At 38.6% G+C, this 24,951-nt stretch overlaps 1 protein-coding gene across 7 annotated transcripts in view; it reads left to right on the top strand.

Moving 5' to 3' along the window:
• LOC105474964 (RNA binding motif protein 33) overlaps nucleotides 1–24,951 on the top strand; it is a 133,904-nt gene that overhangs the window by 32,140 nt on the left and 76,813 nt on the right. For 5 of the 7 annotated variants that reach the window (XM_011729908.3, XM_011729913.2, XM_011729907.3 and 2 more), the window contains exons 4-7: nucleotides 2,997–3,073; nucleotides 4,972–5,290; nucleotides 9,323–9,442; nucleotides 20,355–20,526. In XM_011729908.3, the coding sequence (XP_011728210.1) occupies nucleotides 2,997–3,073; nucleotides 4,972–5,290; nucleotides 9,323–9,442; nucleotides 20,355–20,526 (688 nt within the window). The remainder of the gene's footprint in view (nucleotides 1–2,996; nucleotides 3,074–4,971; nucleotides 5,291–9,322; nucleotides 9,443–20,354; nucleotides 20,527–24,951) is intronic. The other 2 variants (XM_011729912.3, XM_011729909.3) reach the window with 1 other exon arrangement.

Genomic DNA, 24,951 nt, shown 5'->3' with positions numbered 1-24,951 from the left:
ACTTTCAGGTGTCAGTCGCCCAGCCTCAGTAATTTTCAGTTAAAGGCTGTTTTGCTTCCTGTTTATGTACTTACTCCCTACCTCCTGAATTATGTTATGTAAATCTCAGGCATTATGGTGATATTTAAATGGACAAGTCTTACTATGCTTTTGGAATTTTTTTCTTAGGAGGTTTCTATAAAGAGGAATTCTGGCCTAAGGGTGGAAACATTTCATGGTTCTTGTATTGCCAAGTTGCTTTCCAGAAATGTTTGATCCACTTCTGTTCCTAGCAGCAGGGAATAAGCATTGCCCTCACTTTTCCATTCCCTGTTCGATACCACTTTTTAAAAAGAATCTTTTCAGTGTGATAGATGAAAAATGATTTCTGGTTGGCTTAATTTCTATTTATTTGATTTCTAGTGAGAGCGAGTTAGTTACTGCAGGGTCTGTGAGTGGAGTTCACGTGGTGAGGACACCGGCTGCCTGAAAAATTGTTTTCTCCCACTGGGGTCCCCACGAAATGCACAATTTGGAGCCTTTGCCTGGAAAGACTCCTGCGGCACAGACAGCATGAGGCAGGTGCATAGTTCTGAGGATGGCACATGGGTCAGACTGTCAGGGACAAGTTCATTCATGTCAAGAAGGTTGTTAGGGCTCAGTTTTAAGTATATAATTAAGGTTTCGAATTTAGGATAAAGCAGGCTGATGTGACCAGGCTAGAGCTTTTAGAAAGTGGGTAAGAGTGAGGTGGAAGTTGGCTGCCAGCTTGCAGTTCCTTCTTTAGCTTTTGTATTTACCTTCATCAACTTGTGTTGGACAGACATTCTCCTGATACATTGAGGTGGCTCCGTTTCATAGATGTCTGTGTTGGAGAATGTTTTGGGAACCATTTTCTTCTTGTTTTTAAACTCTGGCTATTCCATGTAGGTTTTATGTTTTTGGGAGTATTGGAGAGAACTATTCTTTCTCTTTCATATTTGTTTCTCTCCCCATGGGAGAAATGACCTGTTTGGAAAGATTGGGAGAAAGGATTTCACTGGCATCTGTGGCCACTTTATCTTCATATCTTGGGATCTGTGGCCCTGCTTTCCTGCAGACCATCCTGAGCAGAACCCTCTGGAGCACGAGAAAACTGTTCACTCCAGTTCTTTAGGATGTGTTGAAATCAGCTTTGGCCTCAAAGCTGTAGCCTAGCTCTCCTTTCCAGCTTTTTCAGTGAAGCGGATATTGTGCTTATTGCCTCCTGTGTCTGTCAGTAGGTTTAAAAGTCAGAGAGGAAAGTTGAATCCTCAATGGGAGATGCGACTCCCATGAGGGCGCAACACAGCACAGATTCCCTTTCTGTTTGCTTGGTGCATTCTTGGCTCATTGATTTTTGACAAATACTAAGAGTTTTACTAAAAAGCTCAGAGAAGCAGCCTCTCAAATGAAATTTGTCTCTCATCGAATTAATATTTAAAGATTTCCTGAAGTTTTATTTACTGAGTTGGACAGCCAAACCGAGGTTTGTCTGTGGTTCGCCTGACTCATAGCTCTCACTTTCATAATGGCATCTCCTTTCAATCTCAGAAATGGATGACAGATTATATGGTCACCTAATGGAAATGTCATTTTCTTTTCTTTTCTTTTTTTTTGAGAGGGAGCTTCATTCTTGTTTCCCAGGCTAGAGAGTGCAGTGACTCACTGCAACCTCCACTTTCCGGTTTCAAGCAATTCTCCTGCCTCAGCCTCCTGAGTAGCTGGGACTACAGGCGCCCCTCACCATGCCCAGCTAATTTTTTGTACTTTTAGTAGAGTCAGGGTTTCACCATGTTGGCCAGGTTGGTCTCGAACTCCTGACCTTGAGTGATCCACCTACCTTGGCCTCCCAAAGTGTTGAGATTACAGGCGTGAGCCACTGCGTCCAGCCAGAAACTTCATTTTCTGTCAGTTAAGCAGTCTGTTTTGTTATCACACATATCTGTTCTCCCTTCTGCAGATAAACTGAGTATGTGGCCTGTGTTATTTTATTTTTATTTTATTGTGGTGTCAGTGTTGAGGTTGAGTCCCATGCGACTAAGAAGTACTAATAAGATTGATTATTTTTGGCTATCAGAAATACTGTAGTAAAGTATACAGATAAGTTTTTATTAGGTGTAACTACCAGGAAAAGACTGCTTGTTTGTTCACCTTTAAGTAGAAAACCAAGTTGATTTTTCTGTCTTTACTTTTTAATAATGAATATGTGTGTATGACAGTGTGTGTGTGTGGCTTTGTCTGTCTTTTGTGAAGGGAGTAGTAATTTATATATACCATTTCTACATATAAGTAATTTTAAAAAGGGAAGAAAGTGTGAAGTAGTGTGAATAAGTAGTGTGAAAGTGTGACTAACACCTCCCCCAAACCTATTCCTAAGATGCTCAAATATATATAACCTAACAAAACCTGGAACTCTTGACAGAATAGCTAGGCTCTCTATGCTTATAGGTAGGAGTACCATCAAGAACAGGAGTGGGGAACTGAGCTGCTAACATTTGTTTTCATATGTGATCTGTATTGGAAAAACCAAAGTTTTATTATAGTCTCTTATTTCAATTTAGTGATTGAATTATTTAAAATCTTATTTCTAAAATTACACTTTTTATGTCGTTTAAAAAATCTTTAGGTTTTGGATATTAGCATTAAATTTAGTAGTACCTTAAGGATATCTTACTTTTTGTGTATTATAAGAAGATATTATTTGTTTGTAAGCCTCCACCAATGAACTTCTCACCTTTTCTCTTTTGTGTGAGAATAAATGTGATCATTATACTTGCTGTTTTTACATTTAGTTTGCCTGGGCACCTGAAGCTGAGCCCAGGAGGGATCCACATGCCTTGTGTGGGATCTCTTGATTGTCCTCTGGTGACTACAAAGCCTTTTGGGTGGCAAACGTTTTAATATAAGGCTAGAAACAATTCAGTCAATGTAATTTTGTACTTTGTAACAAGTCTTTTTATGGAAGTGACACACATTATATTTCTTATTTTAATTAGAATCAGTCGGATTTGTCAGATGAAGAGCTAAATGATGATCTTTTGCAGAGTGATAATGAAGATGAAGAAAATTTCAGGTACTCAATATTACCTCATTATAAATGTTCTTTATTTAACTAGATTGATAGGAACTGTTACTTATAATTATAATGGAATGTAATTGAATAATGTAGCCTTATATCTTTAACACATGATTACATTCTAAATGGAATACTAGTAGTAACTGTAGAAGCCATATGGATGTTCTGTAAACAGAGCAGCTGTTTAAAATCAGTAGTTCTTGGCCAGGCATTGTAGCTCACGCCTGTAATCCCAGCACTTTGCGGGGTTGAGGCGGGCAGATCACTTGAGGTCAGGAGTTCGAGACCAGCCTGGCTAACATGGTGAAATCCTGTCTCTACTAAAAATTAGCCAAGCACGGTGGCACATGCCTATAGTCCCAGCTACTCGGGAGGCTGAAGCAGGAGAATTGCTTGATCCTGAGAGGCGGAGGTTGCAGTGAGCCGAGATGGTGCCACTGCACTCCAGCCTGGGAGACAGAGTGAAACTCCGTCTCAAAAAGAAAAAATCAGTAGGTCTTTCATTTAATGATCTTTGTGAGTTCTGTTCAGTGCAGGTTATGAACATTTAGTACGGATATCTACTGCTCTTTTAAAGATTGCTTTATTTGGGTGGAGGGCAGTGGCCTAGAACTCTTAACTCTTCTGCAGTTTGATGTTGCTGCATTTGTTTTCATTTTAGCCAGTTTATTGATATCATTTACTGAATTACTATTTTGGACACTTTGAGAGGTGATACTTTAGACTCTAGTTGACTGGTACGATGAATATCTTTCTGTTGTTGACATATAGTAAGCTATATTATACGAGGAGAGAGACACTCTGGTAGGTGGAATAATTTTTTTAATTTCATGAGGAAACATCGGGAAAATGTAGACAAGCTCTTGGTTATAAATGTAATTAATGAATATATGCCATTTATTATTGAGCCATGGATTTGTAACATTTTCTAACATAAAGTAATTTTTATAGGTAAAAATAAGTTTTAAATTATTCTACCAGTCAGATAAATTTCCCAATTCCATTCTTTGACATCATTGTTATATTTTGATCTTTTGAGTTAGATTGCCTTTTAGAAATACATCATTGAAGTTTTTTAGCCACAGTATCTTGAAGTCTAAGAGGTGTATTAATTTTTTGTTAGGATTGGGTGCTATGTGTGAACATAGATTTATCTGCACCATCTTGCATGGGAAATGTTATCTTGCACCTTATTGTTTGTGCAACTGTTATGATTTAATAGGTGGAACATGATTTTTTTGCAGTTTCAAAACCTTTGTTATTTTACTTAGAAATTATGAACAATTTTTAAAGATATTTGTGACTAATATAAATTTATCTATTTGAACACTGAAATGTATTTTCACACAAATTTTTAATATTTTGATTTTCTTAAACAGGAGTTTATAATTTGTATCATAGATGTAAAGAAGAAAAATTGCTCTTAAAATTCCAACTCTGATTTTCTGCTTATAGAATAATACTCCTGTTTTTACTTTGAAATCTTAGCAGTTTCTATTTCATTCTGTAAATTAGAATGAAATATAGTCTATTTGATTCCAGTCTTGGACTTTTGCCAGTCAGATGTGTTTCATCTGTGGTTGATTTAATTCTTTTGGTCAAATAACCTGCCGCTGATGATAAGTAGAGGCGCTATATGCATTGCCAGTCTGTGGCCAGCTCCATATAGCACAGTTAGCTCTGCTGTATGCATTAAGGGCTTAGGGCACGGCTCTGCATAGCACTTTGAGTACTGTTGGAGTTAATGTGCATTTGTCAGTAACTGGAATAACTTTTTACCAGTCATAGTTTAAATCTTTGTAACAGCTGTTTATATAATGATTTAGTTTTGAGCTCCTCTCTTCATTGGCTATTTTTTTTTTTTTTTTTTTTTTTTGTATTTTTGTCCTCTCTAGTTCTCAGGGTGTTACAATTAGTCTGAATGCTACATCTGGCATGGTTACATCATTTGAACTGTCCGACAACACTAACGACCAATCTGGAGAACAGGAGTCTGAGTACGAACAAGAACAAGGAGAGGATGAACTGGTTTATCACAAATCTGATGGATCAGAATTGTATACTCAAGAGTACCCAGAAGAAGGACAGTATGAAGGCCACGAAGCTGAGTTGACAGAAGACCAAATAGAATATGTGGAGGAGCCAGAGGAGGAGCAACTTTACACCGATGAAGTGTTAGACATCGAAATCAATGAACCTTTAGATGAATTTACAGTGAGTCTTTTCTCCTTTGTATGGCCAAAGATAACCTGGCTTCCCATGCATAGGCTTCTAGACTGATTTGAAATCTATTTACCTCCCTTGGGAGGGAGGGGAAATTAGACCTTATTATCACTGTCTGCCAGTTTCTTTATCTGAGCTATGACAAAGTTTGTGTTGACAGCTTGTTTGGCCAGAGGTAATGCTCCTTTGTCATTCTGGAAGGCTGCAAAGAATCGTGACCTTGAGGATTGTACCCTAAGGAAGAAAACAGCTTTGTGTTGTGGGGATACACTGTCAATTGTTAGGAGTACTTAATGCAGAGCTTTTATCCAGGCTTTAGACAAGATCTGATAAAGTCCTTCTAAGGTGAAAAGATTATTGACCTGCTAAAGACATCTTTAAGGTGCTAATATTCCAAAGTGATTGATGTCCTGTTCATTCATCCTTTTTGTAGCTGAGAACTGTCTAAACCTGAATAAAGAGATTGGAGGTTTAGGAAATGTCACATATAATTCGTTATCTATAATCGGGAAGCAAGATTGTGCTGATTTTTTTATTTCAGAAAGGTTATTTTGGTAGGTAGTTGTTTTTTTTTTTCAAAGTTGAACCAACAAGAAAGAAAAAATGTACTAGTGTAAGATTCTCATCTTTTAATGACTCATCATCAAAAGAGATTTGTTTTTTAAAATAAGCATGTAACAAAATTTATGAGGGAAGGATGTGATCTCAGTAGCTGTAGTAGAATCTTAGGGTTTTGGGAACACCATGGGGGCCAAGTGATTGGGGCTGTTGGGATGGTGACAGGAGTATGCAAAATTGGGACCTTAAAGAGCCCATTTGCAATGGGAGTAGCTCTGCTTTTCTATATTTACATCTTTATTCAGAGTAAGCTTTCGTTTCAAAAAAATAGTTTAGAAGTTGCTGAATTTTGGTCATGTGTATGAGTAATTTTGAAAAGGATTAATTGTTTATGTGGAACCTTAGAATATTTAGTTCCAGTCATGATTGTATTTAGGTGTCTCAATAGTTTTCTTTTTTTTTTTTTGAGACGGAGTCTTGCTTTGTCGCCTAGGCTGGAGTGCAGTGGCGTGATCACCACTCACTGCGACCTCTACTTCTTGGGTTCAAACAGTTCTCCTGCCTTAGCCTCCTGAGTAGCTGGAATTATAGGCGCCCACCACCACGCCTGGCTGATTTTTGTGTTTTTAGTAGAGATGGGGTTTTACCATGTTGGCCAGGCTGATTTCGAACTCTTGACCTCACGTTATCCACCTGCCTCGGCCTCCCAAAGTTCTGGGATTACAGGCATGAGCCACGGTCCCTGGCGCTCAATAGTTTTAAGATTTAATTTTTTTTGGTTAATATTTGCTCTTTGGTAGATACAGTAATGAGAAATGTTTGTAGTTTTGGTAAATAGAATCATGTAAAAGGCATCATGGGGAACTTGTTATTTCCATAACCCTGTAATAATTTGTTCTAGTAATCCTTCGCTAGTGTAGGCACGTGCCTTCTGGTTTACTGGTGTGTTTGTATGCCCTTAAAGTGAGACACTGTAATTTCAAATGCTTTTGAAAATTAAACCAAGATCTTTTAGAATTGTGCCTAGTTATTGCCTAGAGTGTTTTATTATTTCTATTACTCATCAGTAAAATAAGATGATTGGCTAATCGTCCTGGGTTCCTACCTCCTGTAAGTTCAGCAGTCCAACAAGTCTTTACTGATGTCTAAGCACTGCGGACACAAATACTGCTAAACCGTATCATGAACATTGGCCTTGCCTGTGAACTTAGTACTAGGCGGCACAGATCATAGCATGGAAGGTGCCTGAAGGATGCGTGTGCACAGCCACATAGAAGTCCTCTTTCACTTTGGTGTTCTTGCAGAGTTTGTTGTAAAGAGAATTTCCAAGTGAGGAATTTCCTTCTCTTGTATTCCATTGTCAAACTTGAGGTTACACATAGGCCCCAGTTGTAATAAAATCCAACTTAATTATCTAACATCTTGTGGTCTAAGATTCAAGTTTTGAAAAGAAGAAAAGGTGGCAGTTTAATAATACTCACAGTACTCTCCCACATTAAAATGATTTTTTTTTTCAGAATTAAAGTCTTAAAGTAAAAAAAAAAAAAAAAAAAAAAAAAAAAAACTTAGACGTTCTGAAAGTGTCCTAATGTTTTCATGGAGAGTTGTAAAGTTTAAAGTTGAGCAGTAGTAGTTAAATGTCTCTCTGTGAGCACTGTCAGTTCATCTTAATACGTGTGTTCTAGCCGTGATCATTCTTTTCTTGTTTTATGATGATCACAATGATAACGTCTGAATGGTCTGAAATTGCCGCTTCTTTGGACAGGAGGAGATACACAGAGAATTAAATTGGGAGGTACTCTTATCTTGCTCGGCAGTGGGAGCCTCTCTGTCTCTGTCTTCTGAGGCTGTCACTGAAGCTCAGATGATTTATTCACCTTTAGACTAACGAACACATGAGCAGATTGTGTCTTTGTGTACCCCAATGGTATTTTAGTTTATTAAATGGCTTGTATGACTGTGATGTTTGTTCTCCCTTGGGTTTGTTAACCCCCCATTCTAAAGCCAGACTTGAACTCTGAAATGTGGATCTGTTGGAACCTACGTGTAAAGCCACATGGAGGGGCTTTGGTGCATAACTGGGAGTAGAATCATGAAACCCCAGAATGTACAGTGGGAAGGTTTGCGGTTCCCTCTGAAGAAAGGGAGGTCCAGAGATATCAATAAAGCTGGATGCACAGCTCTGCTGTTCTTTCCTGTGAATTTTGCTGGTGCTCTTCTTGGGAGAGGATTGTGATTTCATTTGAAAATGTGTGCTTTTATATTAGTAAGGAGTGTGTATTGGTTTAGTCAACAAAATATTAGAAAATTGTTGGGTGACTTCTACCTTTAAGTGCAATAAGTTTATTTAAGGCCTTTAAAATTAACATAGATTGAGACCTTACTGTTCTGTAAAAACAACTTCAGGTTGACATTTTATGTCAAGGGTAGCAGATTTTTGTTTCCCAGTGAGAATCCAGGGGTGTGGACTGTACTCCATTGTACACTGGCTGAAGATTTGGATTAGCATCATTTATTTGGCTTTATTTGAAATCTGAATGTCCTGCTTCCAGTGATTCATGGGTAGTGATAGTTTTTATTTTGATAGGGCGCTAACAGTGTTTTCTGGAAAATGACATGCATTGTGTTCAGATTGTCTTTAAAGAATTGTGGGAACTAAGGTGGTTTGTCACCTTAAATACAGCTGCTTTATTTGGGGGTTCTAGATGAGACTGTCATGTACCATGCAGTAGTTGTTAAATTTCTGTAGGTTGTTCACTCTTTGAGGTTGTCTGCCTTGGAACCATTTTACTGTTCATTTTTTAGCAAGTAGCCTGGGACCCTGGGATGTCCACCTCCACTGAGTAGGGTCAGATGTTGTCGCTTGTTGCAATACCAGAAGCCCTTCTTTCTTCTCCACAGTTGTGGTCGTCTCCAGCCAGATTGCCTGCTTTCTTCCATCTACCCAGAAGGGATGCTTGCTTGCTAATACACCCCTTAAGTTTCATACAAAACCTGGACTCTTCCTCTCATTTGGGAAGGGGGCCTAATGCAGAAACATACTAAATGTGATTTTTAAAAATCTCCTCTGTTTAATTGCTGGCGCTTTTGTTGTCTTACATTGCCACAAAAATAGAGTTGGGCATGATTTCAGCCCCCTCCTGCTGCTAAGCTCCTCTGTGAGAGCACATACACCGTGTCTTTAGGTGGCTCTTCCGTGCTGTTGATTTGCAGAGGAGCTGTGTGACAGAGCACTTGGAGTTTGAAGCAGAAGCCCACGGCACTCGCTCTGGTGGCTGGGCCAGCGTGATATGCTTTGTTTGCGTTAACACGTGTTTCTGGGCCTCGTGCTTTGTGCTCAGTCAGCTAATCACCATAGTAAAACTTTCTACAATTATTAAGCATGAATCATAAAGACGAAAAGTGCGTAAAAAACCACCCCGAAGCTGTATGAGAAAAACTTGTTTTCTCTTTAATGGCTGTTAGGATGAAGAATACTTGCAGGCTTGTGGTGGGCAACAAGGGCTGCGAGAGCAGGAAGACTGTGTGGCTGAAGATGAATTAGATGAGATTACTGATGCCCAGGTTGCTCCTGCAACTGAAGAGGTATTTGTTCATCTTTTAAAAAGAGTCAAAAAGTTTGTTGTTTTTCCCCCTGGACTTAAAATGAGCATCTTTTTAGCATTAGTGAAAGTCGATACGTATCTTTGAACTGTGAGTGTATAGTGAAAAACCTGATCTTTGTAGGCTCCTTGGGAAGTGAGTTCTGGTGTGCTGTGATTTCCGCATAGTGTGTGCCCTGTAAGTGTTAAGAGTGTTGCAAATGTTTTGTGGGGATGTGGGTGGAAATCTTTCAGAAATGTGACGTATATGTTAGTGCTTTGAAAGCAGTGCTGTGATTCTTTTTAATTAGTCAATAACGGTTAATTTGCACCATTATACAACAAATACTGCAAGGTTTCTGTAATTAGGTGCATTTTTAGTGTTGAAGAAGTAAGGATGACGAAGCTTGATTGCTGCTTTCAAGGAAATTGGAGTCTAATGTAGGGGAGAAAAAAGACGTGTAAATACCTGTGATGTGAAAACAAAAAAAGTAAAACCACCTAAGAGAGGCTCAGAGCCAGTGCTAGGAGTTCACCGAGGAAACCCCCTGGGGAGAGAGATTGAGGGTCGACGAGGCTTTATGGCAGAGGTGAACCTCTGAACTCTGAGGTAGGTCTTGAAAGGTAGATGCCATTTGTACTGAGAGGTGGGGTGAGGCGTAGAGTTCAATGGTTGCTGTTCTCTTACCCCAGAACTAGCTCCTGTGGGCCAGACATGCAAGCCACAAGTCATTCTTCAGCCTGAGAACTTCACAAGAGTGTTTCTTAATACTGTTGTCATCTTTTGTCAAGAGGCCATGAAAACTGATATTTACTGGCTTAGGCCATTTACTTTAGGTGTTATTTCAAGGATTTAGACACTCAGCCCAGAAAATATTTTCTTTACCCTTTTCCCCCTAATGTAAATAATACTATGACAGTCGATGAATGTGTATGCTGTGCACATTACAAAACAGAAGCGCTTCTTGCCCATACCCTTTCTCCCCCTCCACCAAACTAAATTTGATATTGTGTGTGTGTGCTTTCTTCTCTCTTTCTCGCTTGCTATTTGAAATAATTTGAAACTTAGAGAAAGGACAGAATAACACAAAGAACTCTTTACCCAGATTCTCCAGTTGTGGAAGAATGTCCAAGGAACTAAGACAAAGCTAAAGAAGATGTTAAAAGCACACAGAGAGTAGAGGTTAGGTGTGGCTTGTTCATCACTGTATTCTGTAGCACTCTCTTTATTACAAAGCTGGCACCAGCCTAGGTTAAACTTGAAAAGGGGTAATTCAGGCAGAAGACATCTGAGAAAAATCTAAGTAGCCAGTAAAGGAGAGAGAATTAGAAGACTGCGTGGAGATCATTCCTCGTGGTAAATAGTTGAGAGAGAAACCAAGGAATTCGGTGCCTTTTAATTTCATGTCCTTTTTGTTTGTGGTATTTTGAAGTTGGAAAACTAATTTCGTTGTTCGTTTTTCCTTGTAATTTATTTTAGTTTTTAGATAACAATATTTTGTTTATTCTTCCTTGATACTCTATAGCATATCTTAAAATAGGGAAAGGTTTTGTAGATTTCAGTTTTCAAAAGATGGTTATGTAAACTTTTATTGTAAGGCAGTTAAAGAATAAGAATGTTAACAAGTACTATCATTGCCCGGGTGCCTTCTGGAAGTACCTTCTAGTTTTAGGTGCTTTTAACTTCAATTCCTGGACTGTACTCATTAAAATATTAAAACAAAAGATGACTATTATAAAAAATGGTGACCCGGCTGGGTGCTGTGTCTTACGCCTGTAATCCCAGCACTTTGGGAGGCCTAGGTGGTCGGGTCACTTGAGCTCAGGAGACCAACATGGGCAACATGGCGAAGCCCCATCTCTACCAAAAGTACAAAAAATTAGCCAGGTGTGGTGGCACCTGTGGTCCCAGCTACTCAGGAGGCTGGGGTTGGAGGATCACTTGAGGCCAGGAGGCAGAGGTTGCAATGAGCTGTGATTGCGCCACTGCCCTCCAGTTTGGGTAACAGAGTGAGTCCATGTGTCCAGAAAAAAAGGTGATTTTTTTTTCTTTGATTTTCAGTGTCTCTCGTGTGGTGGAGGAGGGAGAAAAAGGAGGACAAATAATGTGAGACAATAATTCAGGACTTGAATAAGCAAATGAACAATGAGTGTATGAAGACATATTCAATAAAAATTAAAAGAAAATGGAGAATTTTAATCTACTTTAATATAGACAGACCTCAGAATTATTGACCAGATGTAGTCTGATTCACTTGAGAGAGTGTTTTGGAAACATTGTCAGGAGACAGTTTTCTGAGGGTCCGTCGCTTAGCTGCAGGTTTTGTGAGCAAAGTGAACAGATCACTGCCTATCCTTTGTTCTAGAATACCTTTTGGAGGATTCTGGTGTATCTGACAGCTCCAGATGCAGTGTCTTCCTCTGGAGTAAGGGCAGGCTTGCTTCCTGCCCATTGTGACACATTCAGGGCTTCCTGTGCAGTGAGGTCCCTCCTGTAACACAACCTCCTATGTGTGCAGGGTCACCTGGCTCTCTTCACATGGCCCAGTTGGGAGTGGGGCCTGTTGGAGCTGGTGTAGAATGCTACTGCTAGTGATACAAACAACATTCTCCTAGTCTCCTTATTTCTGACAAAGAGTCTTAGCTTTCTTACAGCTTCCATGAAATGGTGGCCAGCTAACTTGTTAGCTTGCAAGTAGAGTAAAATCTTACACTCTTCACTGTTCTTGACAGTATTAAAAGCTTTAAAGCTCTTGTCCTTGGACCCATCAATTCCACCTTAGCAAATTTATCCAAAAGAATTAATCTGTGTTCAAAGGTATATGTATCAAGTATTTGTTTGCAGCATTGAAAATAGATGGAACCAATGTATAGAAGACTAAATCACGGTCTAACCTTAAAGTGGAATGCAGTATAGCAAGTGTCGTCTTAGTTCTGTTTGGCTTGGAAAGGTGCCCGTGATGCATTAAGTGTAAAGAGCAAGATGATAAAATTCTTCCCTTCCGCTCCCCCTGTAACTGCAGATCTAAATGTGTGTGTGTAATTCTCAAAAAAATAAGTCTATGTAGTTACAGATGGAAATGGTAATAATGATTACTGCTAAATGGGGAAATTATTTAGCCTTTGTATTCCAATATTTTCTGATTTAAAATTTTTTTTTACTATAAGCAAAATAACTTTTATAAGTAAAGAAATATTCTCTTTCCTTTTAAAATATGAAGAGACAGGGAAACACAAGGTGGTGAGAATGCTGACCCTTCAATTTGGAAGGCAAAGAGCTAGAAGTTGCATTTGCTTCACTCTTGTGATTTTTTTTTTTTTTTTTTTTTTTTTTTTTTGCTGTTAACACTCTCACATGTAACTTCCTAAGGGTTGTTTTCAGTATGAATCTTTCTAGCAGAAAGAGCTCATCCATATTAAGTATTTTATCTTTTTTATACCATCTGCTAGATGTATTATTTATTTTTAAACTGTATATCTCATAATTTAAATTTACTGTTGAAAAATATTTTTAAAAGGTATTCGTATATTTACTTTTTTTATCCTTTCCTTGATGGTTTTAGTTTACTTTGTTTATGTTGCTTGCTTTTGTGATGACAGCAGGTTCTTTGTAATGCTCTTGATCTTAGGACTTTCAGTAGTCCTTCCTGGAGGCTGGTGATGTGCTGGTCTTTTACACTAGCAATAAATATTTTGGTCTTTCTTTTTTTTTCTGCTGCATTGTGGAATATTAGTCAATGAGATAATTATTGGGAACTCATGTACATAATACTGTTTTAAGTGCTGAGAAGTAGAAGTTGCTAGTATTTCAACTTTTGTAGGATTTGATTTTGGCGGGCTTGTCATCCATCTTTTTTAGAAGTCTAAATAAACTGTGTGGTCCTCAGGGAGGAGCACCATTTTTAATGGGCCACATACCCCTCTGTTTTGGTGTCTTCCTAGTCCCTGGACTCCTTTTCCTAAACCTCTGCGTGTTGCTGAGCAGCCCGCTGTTGCTGAGCAGCCCGCTGTGCGCTGTGCCCCACCAGTGTTGCAGCACGCCTGGCTCTGCATTGCTTCAGACCGGCAGAAAGTGTGTTGCAGTTTTCCACATGACTTCATTCTTGGAGCTCTGTGAAGGTCTATATTAGAATCTTAATTATAGAACTTAAAAGCAATTAATTAATTTTGATTGAAAAGCCTATTTTAGGTGACTCCTTTTATTTAACTAATGTTCTTGCTTGGTTCATGTAGAGAAATCACTATATTTGAAACAAGTTAGATCTAATTATAAAGACTAAATATCAATCCTTTTTAGTTATGCGGCCACATTAGTGCCAACTATGCCATTGTCTTCTAACATAGTTATTTAAAAAGACTTGCCATTTTCAGATCGTTTTGGCATGTGTAAAGGAAGAAATGAGAGAAGCTTTAAAAACATCTTTGCACCACTTAAAATACTTGTGAAATGGTGATAATGTTTACATTTAGAGATAAGCATAGATGTAAAGTGTACAGTAAGTTTTGATACATGTATACATCCAAGTTACTATCCCTTGGTTGATAAGGAACAGTTGCATTACGCAGAATGTTTTTGTCTGTTCAGTCCTGACTCCTCGAGTAAAGCTTTTCTTATTTCTGTACCTAGACTGGCATTTCCCAGTCTGGAACATCACCTAAATGTAGTCATCTAGTGTGTGTGTTCCTGTGTCTTGCTTCTGTTCCTCAACATGTTTTTGAGATTCATCCAAGTAGTTGTGTGTATTAATAATTTATTCCGTTTTATGGATGTACCCCATTTGTTCATTCTCCCGATGGTAGACATTTGGGTTGTTTCCAGTTTTTTTGTTATTATGAATAAAGCTACTAAAAGGATCATATTATCCATATTATCCATCTTTTTGTTGATGTGTCTTTTTGTTTCTCTTGGTTATTAACAAGTAGTGGAATTGCTGAGACAGTCTAGAGGTATGTTTACTTTTATAACAAACCGCCATTGGTTTTCCAAAGTGGCTGTACCATTTGGCACTCCCACCAGTAATGTGGGGGAGTCTCCATTGTTCCTCATCATTTGATGTTGCCAGTCTCTTGATGTAATCCTTCTGGTGGGTGTGTCATCGTGGTTTTGGTTTGCGTTTATCTGACCTCTAATGATGTTGAGCACCATTCCATGAGTGATTGACTTTCGTATATCTTCTTTGCTTCTAGTTTTAGTCTCTCACTCAAAAAAAAAAATGGGTTGTCTTTTTTTTTCTATATATGCTATATATAGCCTGTATATTTTTCATAGAGAAGATATGCTGTCTATCCATATATTTTCTACATACACAATATATCTTTTTTAGGGAGAATATGTATGCATACATACTGCATATATTCTAGATAGATAGTTGTCTGTATATTCTGGATATCATTACATTGGCAGATAATTACATATTACGTATTCGTACTATAAATATTTTCTCTGAGCTTATGGCTTGTGTTTCCATTTTCTTTTTTTCTTTGAAACGGAGTCTCGCTCTGTAACCCAGGCTGGAGTGCAGTGGCATGATCTCGGCTCACTGCAACCTCTGCCTCCTGGGTTCAAGCAATTCTCTTGCCTCAGCCTCCCGAGTAGCTGAGATTACAGGCACGTACCACCACACCTGGCTAATTTTTTATATTTTTGGTAGAGACAAGGTCTCACCATGTTGGCCAGGCTGGTCTTGAACTCCTGACCTCAAGTGATCTGCCCGCCTGGGCCTCCCAAAGTGCTGGGATTACGGGTGTGAGCTATGATGCCTGGCCTCATTTTCTTAAATATATCTTTTCGTGAGCACAAAATTTTAATTTTGATGAAGTACAAAGAATTTTGTGACCTAAGAAATCTTTGTTTACTCCAGAGTTGTTATCTTGTTTTCTTCTGGACACTTTACAGTATAATTTTAGTTAAGATTATGATCTTTCTCAACGTGTGTGTGTGTGTGTGTGTGTGTCTGGGTGTGTCTGTGTGTGTGTGTCTGTGTCTGGGTGTGCCTGTGTGGTATGACACTCCGTTTTTTCCATGTTGTGTGTGTGTGTGTGTGTGTCTGTGTGTGTGTGTGTCTGTGTCTGGGTGTGCCTGTGTGGTATGACACTCCATTTTTTCCATGCGTTTTTCTAATTGTTCACAACTATTTGTTGTAACGACTTTCCTTTCCCTTTGGAGCGCCACAGTGCTTGTCCTGATAATAAAATTAGGTTTAGTCTCTTTCTGTTGCGTTGTTTTTGTATCCTTATACCAGTACTATACAGTCTAGATTACTGTAACATGAAAGCACGTTGTGTAAATTCACTAATTTTATTCTTCCTTTAATTAATTTGGCTGTTGATGGTCCTTTGAATTTCTGTATAAATTGTGGAATGGACTTGTGAATAACTACTTAAAAGTCTGGTTAGGATTTTGATAGAGAATGGATAGTGTTTTTACATCAAATTGGGAAAAACTAACATCTTAATAATCATATTGCCTGTTAATAATGACAGTTTTAAAATTCTTCCTTCTCAATCTGTCCATTTATTTCTTTCTTTTGTGTCATTGACCTCTGGTACTGTGTGAACAGAAACAAACATTCAGGACAGACATTCTTACCTGTTCCTGATGTTAAGGGGAAAATGTTTATTTCATCATTAAGTGTGCTAGCTGTACGTTTTTATATCAGATTGAAGCAGTTCTTTTCTATTTTGAGTTTGCTGGGATTTTGTTAAAAATCAGAAATGGGTATTGAATTTTGTTGATGCTTTTTTTTCCCCATCTATTGAGATAATTATATGGCTTTTGTTATTGTGAATTAAATTAACAAAAAAATGATGAACCATGTTCCAGATTTTATTTCCATTTGACTAGTTTTTCTCTTCATGGCCTCTCACTGGTCTAGGACCCAAGCCACGTACCCCATTGTTGTCTCTCCATTCCCCTTTGTTGTGCGACGGTTTCTTAGTGTTTCCTCGTATTTCATGACCTTGACAGCCTTAGCAAGTGCTGGCTGAGTATCCTGTACAGTGTCTCCCAATCTCGGTTTGTTTGACGCTGTTTTCGTGATTAGCCTGAGGTTGTGGATTTTGGAAAGAACACTATGGAACCCTTGTGCCACTGGGCACGTGACATCCACAGCGTCCCTGGCAGCGCCCACCCTGGTCACTTGGGTCAGACAGTATCTGCCAGTTTTCTTCATTGTAATGTTGCTTTCTCTTTCCTTGTTCTGTTCTTTGGAAACAAGTCACTAAGTCTAGGCTACCTTAAGGGGAAGGGGTTGTGGGGAGAGGGGAGGAAAGGAACTTAAGCCCCACCTCCTGGAGGAGGAGGAGGAGGAGGAGGAGGAGGAGGAGGAGGAGGAGGAGGAGGAGGATCTCCATAGATTTGGAATTCTTCAGGTAAGATTTGACTGATTTTGAATGTTAAATCAACCTCCTGTTTCTGGATAAACCCCACTTGGTTGTGATGTATTATCCTTTTTATATTTGGTGAGATTCCGTGTACTTTTACTTTTAAAAAGGATTTTGTTTCTGTATTAATGAAGGACATTGGTCTGTAATTCTTTTTCTTCTAATTTTTGCACAGTTTGCTCAGTCTTTCCAACCCATAAATTTTCACTGTTGGTAGAATGACTTCCATTTTTATTTGATGATGTATCAATTATTCTATCAATAAGCATTAAAAACTCTGTGAACTTTTTGTAAGCAATGTTTTATCTCTCTCTCTCTCTCTCTCTCTCTATATATATATATTTACATTTGTGTATGTGTGTGTTTCAGAGAATTACCCATTGTTTCTGTTTAGATTTTGGGATAGAATATTCAATTTTCTTTCAAATCACTGAGATCATAGTTTCATTTCGGAATTAACTGGAGAACTTCAAAATATATACAAGTCTGAGTATCGTTCCTTCTTTTCTTTTCCAGTTCTTTCTACATTTACGAAATAAAGCCTACGTGGACCTCTCTGTTTTTTTAAGTACTTTGATGGTGATTTTCATATGCACTCTGTATTAAGAGTTAAAAATAAATCTGTGAGGTTTTCACAATAAATCAGTAACTAAAAATCAAACCTCGACTAATTTTGGCAGTGTCTATAGTGAAATGAAAGATTTACATGCACATTTAAATGTTTACACAACATAATCTTAGGATAGTTTGGTTTTTATATTGTAGCCCCACACTACCCATCAGTGGAATGTAGCTTGTCAGTGGCATGCTAGGTAATATTTGTTAAAAAATTATACAGAAGGCCAGGCGGAGTGGCTCACGCCTGTAATCCCAGCACTTTGGGAGGCCGAGATGGGCAGATCACGAGGTCAGGATTTTGAGACCAGCCTGACCAACATGGTGAAACTCCATCTCGACTGAAAATACCAAAATTAGTCAGGCGTGGTGGTGAGCGCCTGTAATCTCAGCTTCTCGAGAGGCTGAAGCAGGAGAATTGCTTGAACCCGGGAGGCAGAGGTTGTCGTGAGCCAAGATCATACCACTGCCTGGGCAACAGAGCAAGACTCCGTCTTGGGGAAAAAAAAATTATACGGAAGATCAACCTTTTGGCAGACAGGTTAATTTTCTAAACCATATGGTCAAGGGAGATGGATTTTTTTAAGCCCCGTATTTAAAATAAGAGGTAGTATTTCTTCAGTGGCTGAAGAGTTAAGCCTAGCTTAGTGAATATCGTCAAATGGTCTGCAGTCGAGCAGGTGGTATCAGCCGTGGTTGGTGTCTGTCAGTTCGGTTTCCCTAGTCTTTGATGTAGTTGAAGGATTAACTGAGCCCCAAGATTTGGACCAGAAGTTTTCATTCTAGGATGGTTCCATCACTCAAAAATACTCCTTGTGCTATCCTTTTGTGGCTATACCTTTCCTTCTTTCCTAACCACTGGTTACCGGTATAATTTTGCTCCTTGGAGACTATCATATAAATGGAGTCCTTGCAGTGTATAACCTTTTGAGACTGACTTCTTTTACTCAGTATAATGATGTCTTTATGATGTTATCCCTGCTGTATCAATAGGTCATTCCATTGTATGGCGAAGTAGCATTCTGTGGTCTGGGTGCACAACAGTTTATCCATCCATTCATTGAAGGACATTTAAGTGTTTCCAGTTTTAGTGATCCTGAATAGAATAAACATTTTCCTATAGGTCTGTTTGAACATAAGGTATCATTTCTCTAGGGTAAATATCTAGGAAGAAACAATTTTCAACTCATCTTTATCCTCTTTAGATTTCTTAGATGGAGATTTGGATGCAGAATAAACTATATTAATTTCAGTGCTGTCTTGTTTTACATTACACTTGTTTGGAAAGTCTTTGAACTGTGCTTACAGTTGTTAATAGTTGAATTGAAAATGACTTTGTAGAATCTTTGCTTTGTTGGTAGTGATTTCTTTTCCTCCCTTTTGGCTTTGCTACTCTACTCAGTCTGTGGACCTAAAGTGTTGGCGTCACCTGGAAGCTTGTTAGAAGTGGAGAATTCCAGGCCCCACCCTGAATCTGCTGAGTCAGAATCTGCTTTTCAACATGATTGCCACTGATGACTGGGCATTGAATTGGAGAAGTGCTGCTCTAGAGCTTCATGGGAGTGGTCAAGAGATGTCCTAAGGAAGCTGGCTTTGGTTCTGTTGGAAAGTGTGGTGCAGCATGTACCTTGCAGGCATCCTTCTGATTTCAAACACTCAGTAGTACAGAAATAATGGTATCAAACCAGCAAAAATCCTGAGATTTTGGTACTTTAAGATTCTGCAGTATGCTGGACGTCAGCATACTGAGTGCAATTGTCAGGCTTATGGTGAAAGTTGTAGTTTACGGTCATCTCCTGCCGTTCAGGCATTTGTGCTCCGGAAGATCTTTTTCCACTTGGAGGATTTATAGTAGAGTGTGTGCATTTGTAGTTGGTCTTTTTACATCAAAAGTACTGAAAAAGGCAAGAATATAAAATGATTGTGTCATTGGTTGGTTTTCATTTTTTTCTTGTGCATTTTCTAATTAATAAAGTTCACTGTTTTCACTGTTACTTCTATTAAGAGTAAATATTTACATATTATAAATCAGGAGAATAAAGGAGCAAATATATTTTCTTCACATTGATAAAAAGTATTTAAATTAACCTTGCTCTCTGTAGGGACTTATTTTATGTCTAAGAGTGGGTTGCAGAGACTGATCGAGGTGAGAGGTGATTCTTTCACTAGGAACATGAGTGACACTTGGCAGTAAGAATTGTCCACAAAGAAATTACTTTTAATTTGGGCTGAGGTTAGGGAAAATTTTTGTAGGGAATACTGATATAATAAAATTTCAGATAAAAGCTGGTGTTAGTGTGAAGACATGACTAAAAAAAAAAAGTTTCTCCTTTTCAATAGTCTCAGTCAAAGCTAGTGATAAATTAACTCTAGACGGTGAGAATGATGTAAACAGGAGGGAGAAATGATGAAAAGACTTTGGACGCTGCATCAGTAGAACAGCGGCTCGTTCGGACTGCTTGTCTGTCAATGAAGGGAAGGTAGTTGGGGTCAGGAGTTATAAAATGTTAAGCCTTTAAGTTACAATAAACTCATAGAACTTTAGTGTCAGTTTAATTAATACATTGAACTTTGCTATGATCTGTGTTAAACTCAAAGCAATAAGTCCAGCAGGAATTTTTGGAATTTGTTTATTCTCTCAGAAGTGTAAGCAGCAATGATGTGTAGGACTTTGTCTATTAATTGCAAGCAAGAATTTGACCTTTCTTTTTTTTTTTTTTTTTTTGAACATTAACTGTTAATGTTTAAGGTTATTTTCTCCTGGAGTCAGTTGAGGATTTCATGTGGCCTTTTAACAGGACATTTTGCAGTATTTTTTACATCGTAAATATAAATAAATATTTTAGCATTCTTTAATATTTAATTCAAAAGAATATGAACTTACTGTCCTCTTTTTGCCTTGTGTGTCTGCAATGTAGGGAGGTATGGAAACATTGGAACTTCAAAAGGACATCAAAGAAGAATCAGATGAAGAAGAAGAAGATGATGAAGAATCTGGACGATTACGTTTCAAAACTGAAAGGAAAGAAGGAACAATTATTAGGCTCTCAGATGTAACTAGAGAGAGAAGGAACATTCCAGAAACTTTGGGTAACTTTTTTGCCTGTCTCCCATCCTCCTTCACTGTCATTTCAACTTCCTCCATAGTATTGCTGTAATTAATCAAAGTAGGCAAAGAAGGTTGACTGGATAATTGTGGCTGCCATCCGGAGGGTGGCTGGACTGTGGAGTGAGTGCTGTTATGGTACTGTAAAACTCATTCTTTAAAATCATTGCTGTTTATGGATTTAAGATGCTTGAATAAAATGTTTAAGATAATTAAAAAAAAAATTTTTTTTTTTTGAGTCTGTGGCCTAGAGCTGCTCTTGTACATACTATGTGGTTCCTGGCTGGTCTTCAAAAGGTGGCATGGGGATGGTAGCTATGGGGCCATGTTGACCCTTCCCAAGACCCTAAGGTTGTCAGGGCGAATTCTGGACAAGACTGGTTTATATTTTGTACCTTTTAGTGTCTTCATAGCTGTCTTGTTTTTTTGTGTTTTCTGCAGTTCCTCTGTCTTTACTGAGACAAGCTGACTCGTTTGTAGAAATAATCGCTCTGAGCAAAGCTTTCTGTGTGAAAGGTCTACTAGACAGCTGCTGATTCACAAAGACTTTTAATAGTGACCCTACCCCTCATTATACAGTGTTTTTCAATGTTCACTGCAAAGAATAAAGCAGTGATTCCAAATTTGAGTGAGCGTCAGAATCTCAGAGGACTTGTTAAAACACAGATTTTGGGACCTACTCCCAGCTTCTCTGATTGATTAGGTATAGGGTAGAGCCCAAAAAAGTTGTATTTTTTTTGTTTTGTTTTTGAGACAGAGTCTCACTGTGTTGCCCAAGCTGGAGTGTAGTGACACAATCTTGGCTCACGGCAGCTTCCACCTTCCAGGTTCAAGTATCTTCTCCCTCAGCCTCCTCAGTAGCTGGGTCTACAGGTGCGCACCACCACACCTGGCTAGTTTTTGTATTTTTAGTAGAGACAGGGTTTCACTGTATTGTCCAGGCTGGTCTCAAACTCCTGACCTCTCATGATCCACCCACCTTGGCCTCCCTGAGTGCTGGGATTACAGGCGTGAGCCACCGCGCCTGGCCTAGAAAGTTGTATTTCTAATGAGTTACCAAGCAATGCTGCTCCTGCACTGGTGCTTCCAGAACCACTGGGATATTGTCCTTCCGAGGAGGAGGGCAGGCGGGCAGGAGGACACAGGGGCTCTGCCTGCCGTCTGGTCTTGGTCTAGATAAGAATCAAGACTTAACTTTCATGGTTACTTTTATTACTTCTTAAAACCGTTATTCATAGTCGTTTTTTTGTCCAAAATATGAGCCTGTATCTTTAAGTAGCAGATACGAATTCTGTGGAAGGACACTAAGCTCCAAAGATGCACAAGTTAGCAGTAGTCAACCAGTCTTACCTTAATTTACTAGGCAAGATTGTTGAGAGAGATTCTTCTAGAATCTTTGTGTTCTCTCTTTGTGGTCTAGTTTACTGCTACTACATCTTGTGGCCCAAGATTTCCCTAGACTTTTTTCAAGTTATAGTATGAAGTTGCCAGTTAATCTGAAGCAGATTTCTTTATATAGCATCTTTAATTTCTAAGAAATAGAGTCTGGCATTGGCCTTAGGTAAAAGATGGAGCGAAGGTCTTAAAACAGAAGGATGGGAATAAACAAAACATGTCAACAGGAGGAATTGGTGATATCATACAACAGTCTTACTTGAGCAGAGACGCTTTGGCTTGGGATGAGATGAACAAAGGAAAGCTCTCCATACCTGGCAGAATACTAAGGAATTCTAAGGGCAACCCACCGCCACCACCTGGAAGGCGTAAGGCTTCCTGAACTGGGGAGGGATGGAGGAAGAGAGGGATTAGTCATGGCTACTACTTCTTTTGTTGGGTCTTGTTATCTGGGCTGTGGCTTTGATCACATACATTTAAAACATGATATGTAAAAGCTTAGTCACTGAGAACTCCCCAGGTAGCTACAAGCTCTAAGACTATTAATTCACTTACTAGACAACATTACAAGTGGGGGCCTTTCCCCAACTCTGTAGTCCGCTCCCTGTGGGGCAGCTGTGGATTTCATGGCTCGTCTTCCCTGTTCTGTACCACCCTGCCCTGATTTGTGGTGCCTCTCTGCCTTTCCCACCTCCCTGGTTTCGTCGTCTCATCCCTGTTCATTGTGCCTCCACCTACCCACTAGTAACATCCTGGTTCTGCAGTGATGGCCAGCTTGCATGTGTGCTTAGTGTCTGTTTCAGTCCTGCATCTCCTTCTCAGGACTTTTTCCTCATTTTGTTCTTTCCAAGGTCATTTACAATTTCATGTATTTAAATAACTTGTATTAAATCTGTTTTGCTTTTTAAGGCGTCTGGCAGCTTTATGTTCATGTAATCCTGGGACAAGAAGCTGGAAAGGTTGGTTTATGGTGGACAAGTCCTCTCCTTTGAATTATGGGGGAAGAGCATGAGGTCCTTAGAGGCAGAGTAGCTATAAACATAAACAGCTTGATTAATGACCATTCTTGTAAATAATGAAGAAAGCACTTGACTGCATTTGTGTAGAATGGTTGTTTGGCAAGATGATAGGGCGGGTGAAACCATAGTTAAAAGTACCTTTTCTGTTCCGTATTACTTAAGAAAGCTTGGTGCTTGGAAACATGAGTTTCACATAATTGTCAAGTTAGGATTTTTCCCAACACAAAAGGAGGATTTTTCTGTCCATCAAAAGATTGGTTTCCTAAAACAGTGAATTCTCTTGTTACCTTCAGCACCTCCCCCCAAACAAAAGATGAATTTTACATCCGAGGATATATATATATTGAAAAAGAGATAATGCCTCAATATTTGGTAAACTAAGACATTTGAATACATTTTTACACATCAGTTTATTTGTGTGCTCCTAGAGATCAAAATCAAAAAACCTGAACAGTCTCAGGTTCTGTGTGGAAATAATTACATTTATTTGATTCTGTAAAGCTGTTTGCCTGCTCTGTAATGAGATTAAAATATCTTGCTACCAGAGTACCTGTTGTCTTATGAGATATACTTTTTTTTTTCCCCACTGATATCATTGTTAGTATTGAGAACACTTCATTCTTCAAAAGGGAGAATCAAATAATGCACTGGTATCCCCAGTTTCTTACTCTGAAACTTTACATGTGAAACGAGTTCTCTTCCAATCTAGGAGGGAGTTTTGGTTACTTTTAGTCTTTTTTCACATTCACATCTCTGTGAAAAACATTCGTACATATGACAGGCTCAGCAGTTAAGGAACAGTTTTATGCACAGTTGTTGATTGGTATTTTGAATGCAGATTGGATTAGAAGTAGAATTCTGGGCTTTCATCTAGGTTAAGATCTTAATTAACTAGCTTTTTTTGCTCAATCAGGATTGTGGAAATTAAACCTTACAGAAAAAGATTTGAATGACAGTGTTCTCAGTTTTCCCAAGGATGGTACAGAACTACATACTTAGGAAATAAATTAATTCATTACACACAAAGGATGTCGTAGGGTGTAAGTGCTTAACTCCCTCCTGGAGCTCAGTTGAGCAGGGTTACAGAGCAGGCATGTGTAAGGAATGGTTCACTGTGAAAGTGCCAGTCGCCATTTCTGAAGACAGTGTCACTGACCAGTGTCCCCCAGTTGCCAGTCCTCCAAGTTGAGAGCTGTGTCTTCGTCTGGGAGGTGGCCCTTGGATTGCCTTAGAAAGCAATGTAAGCCATAAATGAAAGACTGCATTTATTTTAGTTGGCATTATCTGTGAGTAGGCTTCCAGATTATTTTATTCTAAGTTTCATTGGCATGTGTTACATTTTAAGTTGTTTTTTATTGCTGTAGCCTAAAGAACCTGCTTGTACACCCACAAAATAGTCTCTTGAAATAATATTAATTTCAGAGGATCTGTGGGAAAGAGATTTCTCTGTAGTAACAAACAGTTCAGAATTGCTAATGCCAGCAGTAGTACTTAATGGTCCTTGTATTTGCAGGGCCTTTAAAATTTTCTTGATTCAGTTGTCTTTAAAAAATCTCAGATTATCTTTTGTTATTTTTCCAAACAAATTGTGTGTTCTATATGTATTTCAACTATTATAAAATTATTTGCATGCAAATACATTTTTCTTAACATTTTAGAAAGGGACAATACAGTGTAAAACTTTGTTACATTGAGGTATGTATCTCTTTAGAATCTAGACATAGTTCAGAAAACACTTAAAGGGAAATTAACATTTCAGTTGAAGTTACAAATGTAATTTCCATCCTGTCATATTTTGGTGACCTTTTGTGACAGCTTGTCTCAATTGGAGGAAAGCGTTTTTACTTGCTGATTAAAGATGTCATTTGAAACCATTTTATTACTGAGGAAAGTGAAATTAATCTTGACACTCAGAACCACTAGAAAAATAATTGCTGATTCACTGCATAAAATGTGTGTGTGAACTAATCATGTAGTCAAGATTAGAATAAAAGT

The sequence above is a fragment of the Macaca nemestrina genome, chromosome 4, assembly GCF_043159975.1.
Source record: "Macaca nemestrina isolate mMacNem1 chromosome 4, mMacNem.hap1, whole genome shotgun sequence".
Classification (NCBI taxonomy): domain Eukaryota; kingdom Metazoa; phylum Chordata; class Mammalia; order Primates; family Cercopithecidae; genus Macaca; species Macaca nemestrina.
Note: the sequence above shows the minus strand (reverse complement) of the source record. Positions and strands in the feature narration are given on the sequence as shown.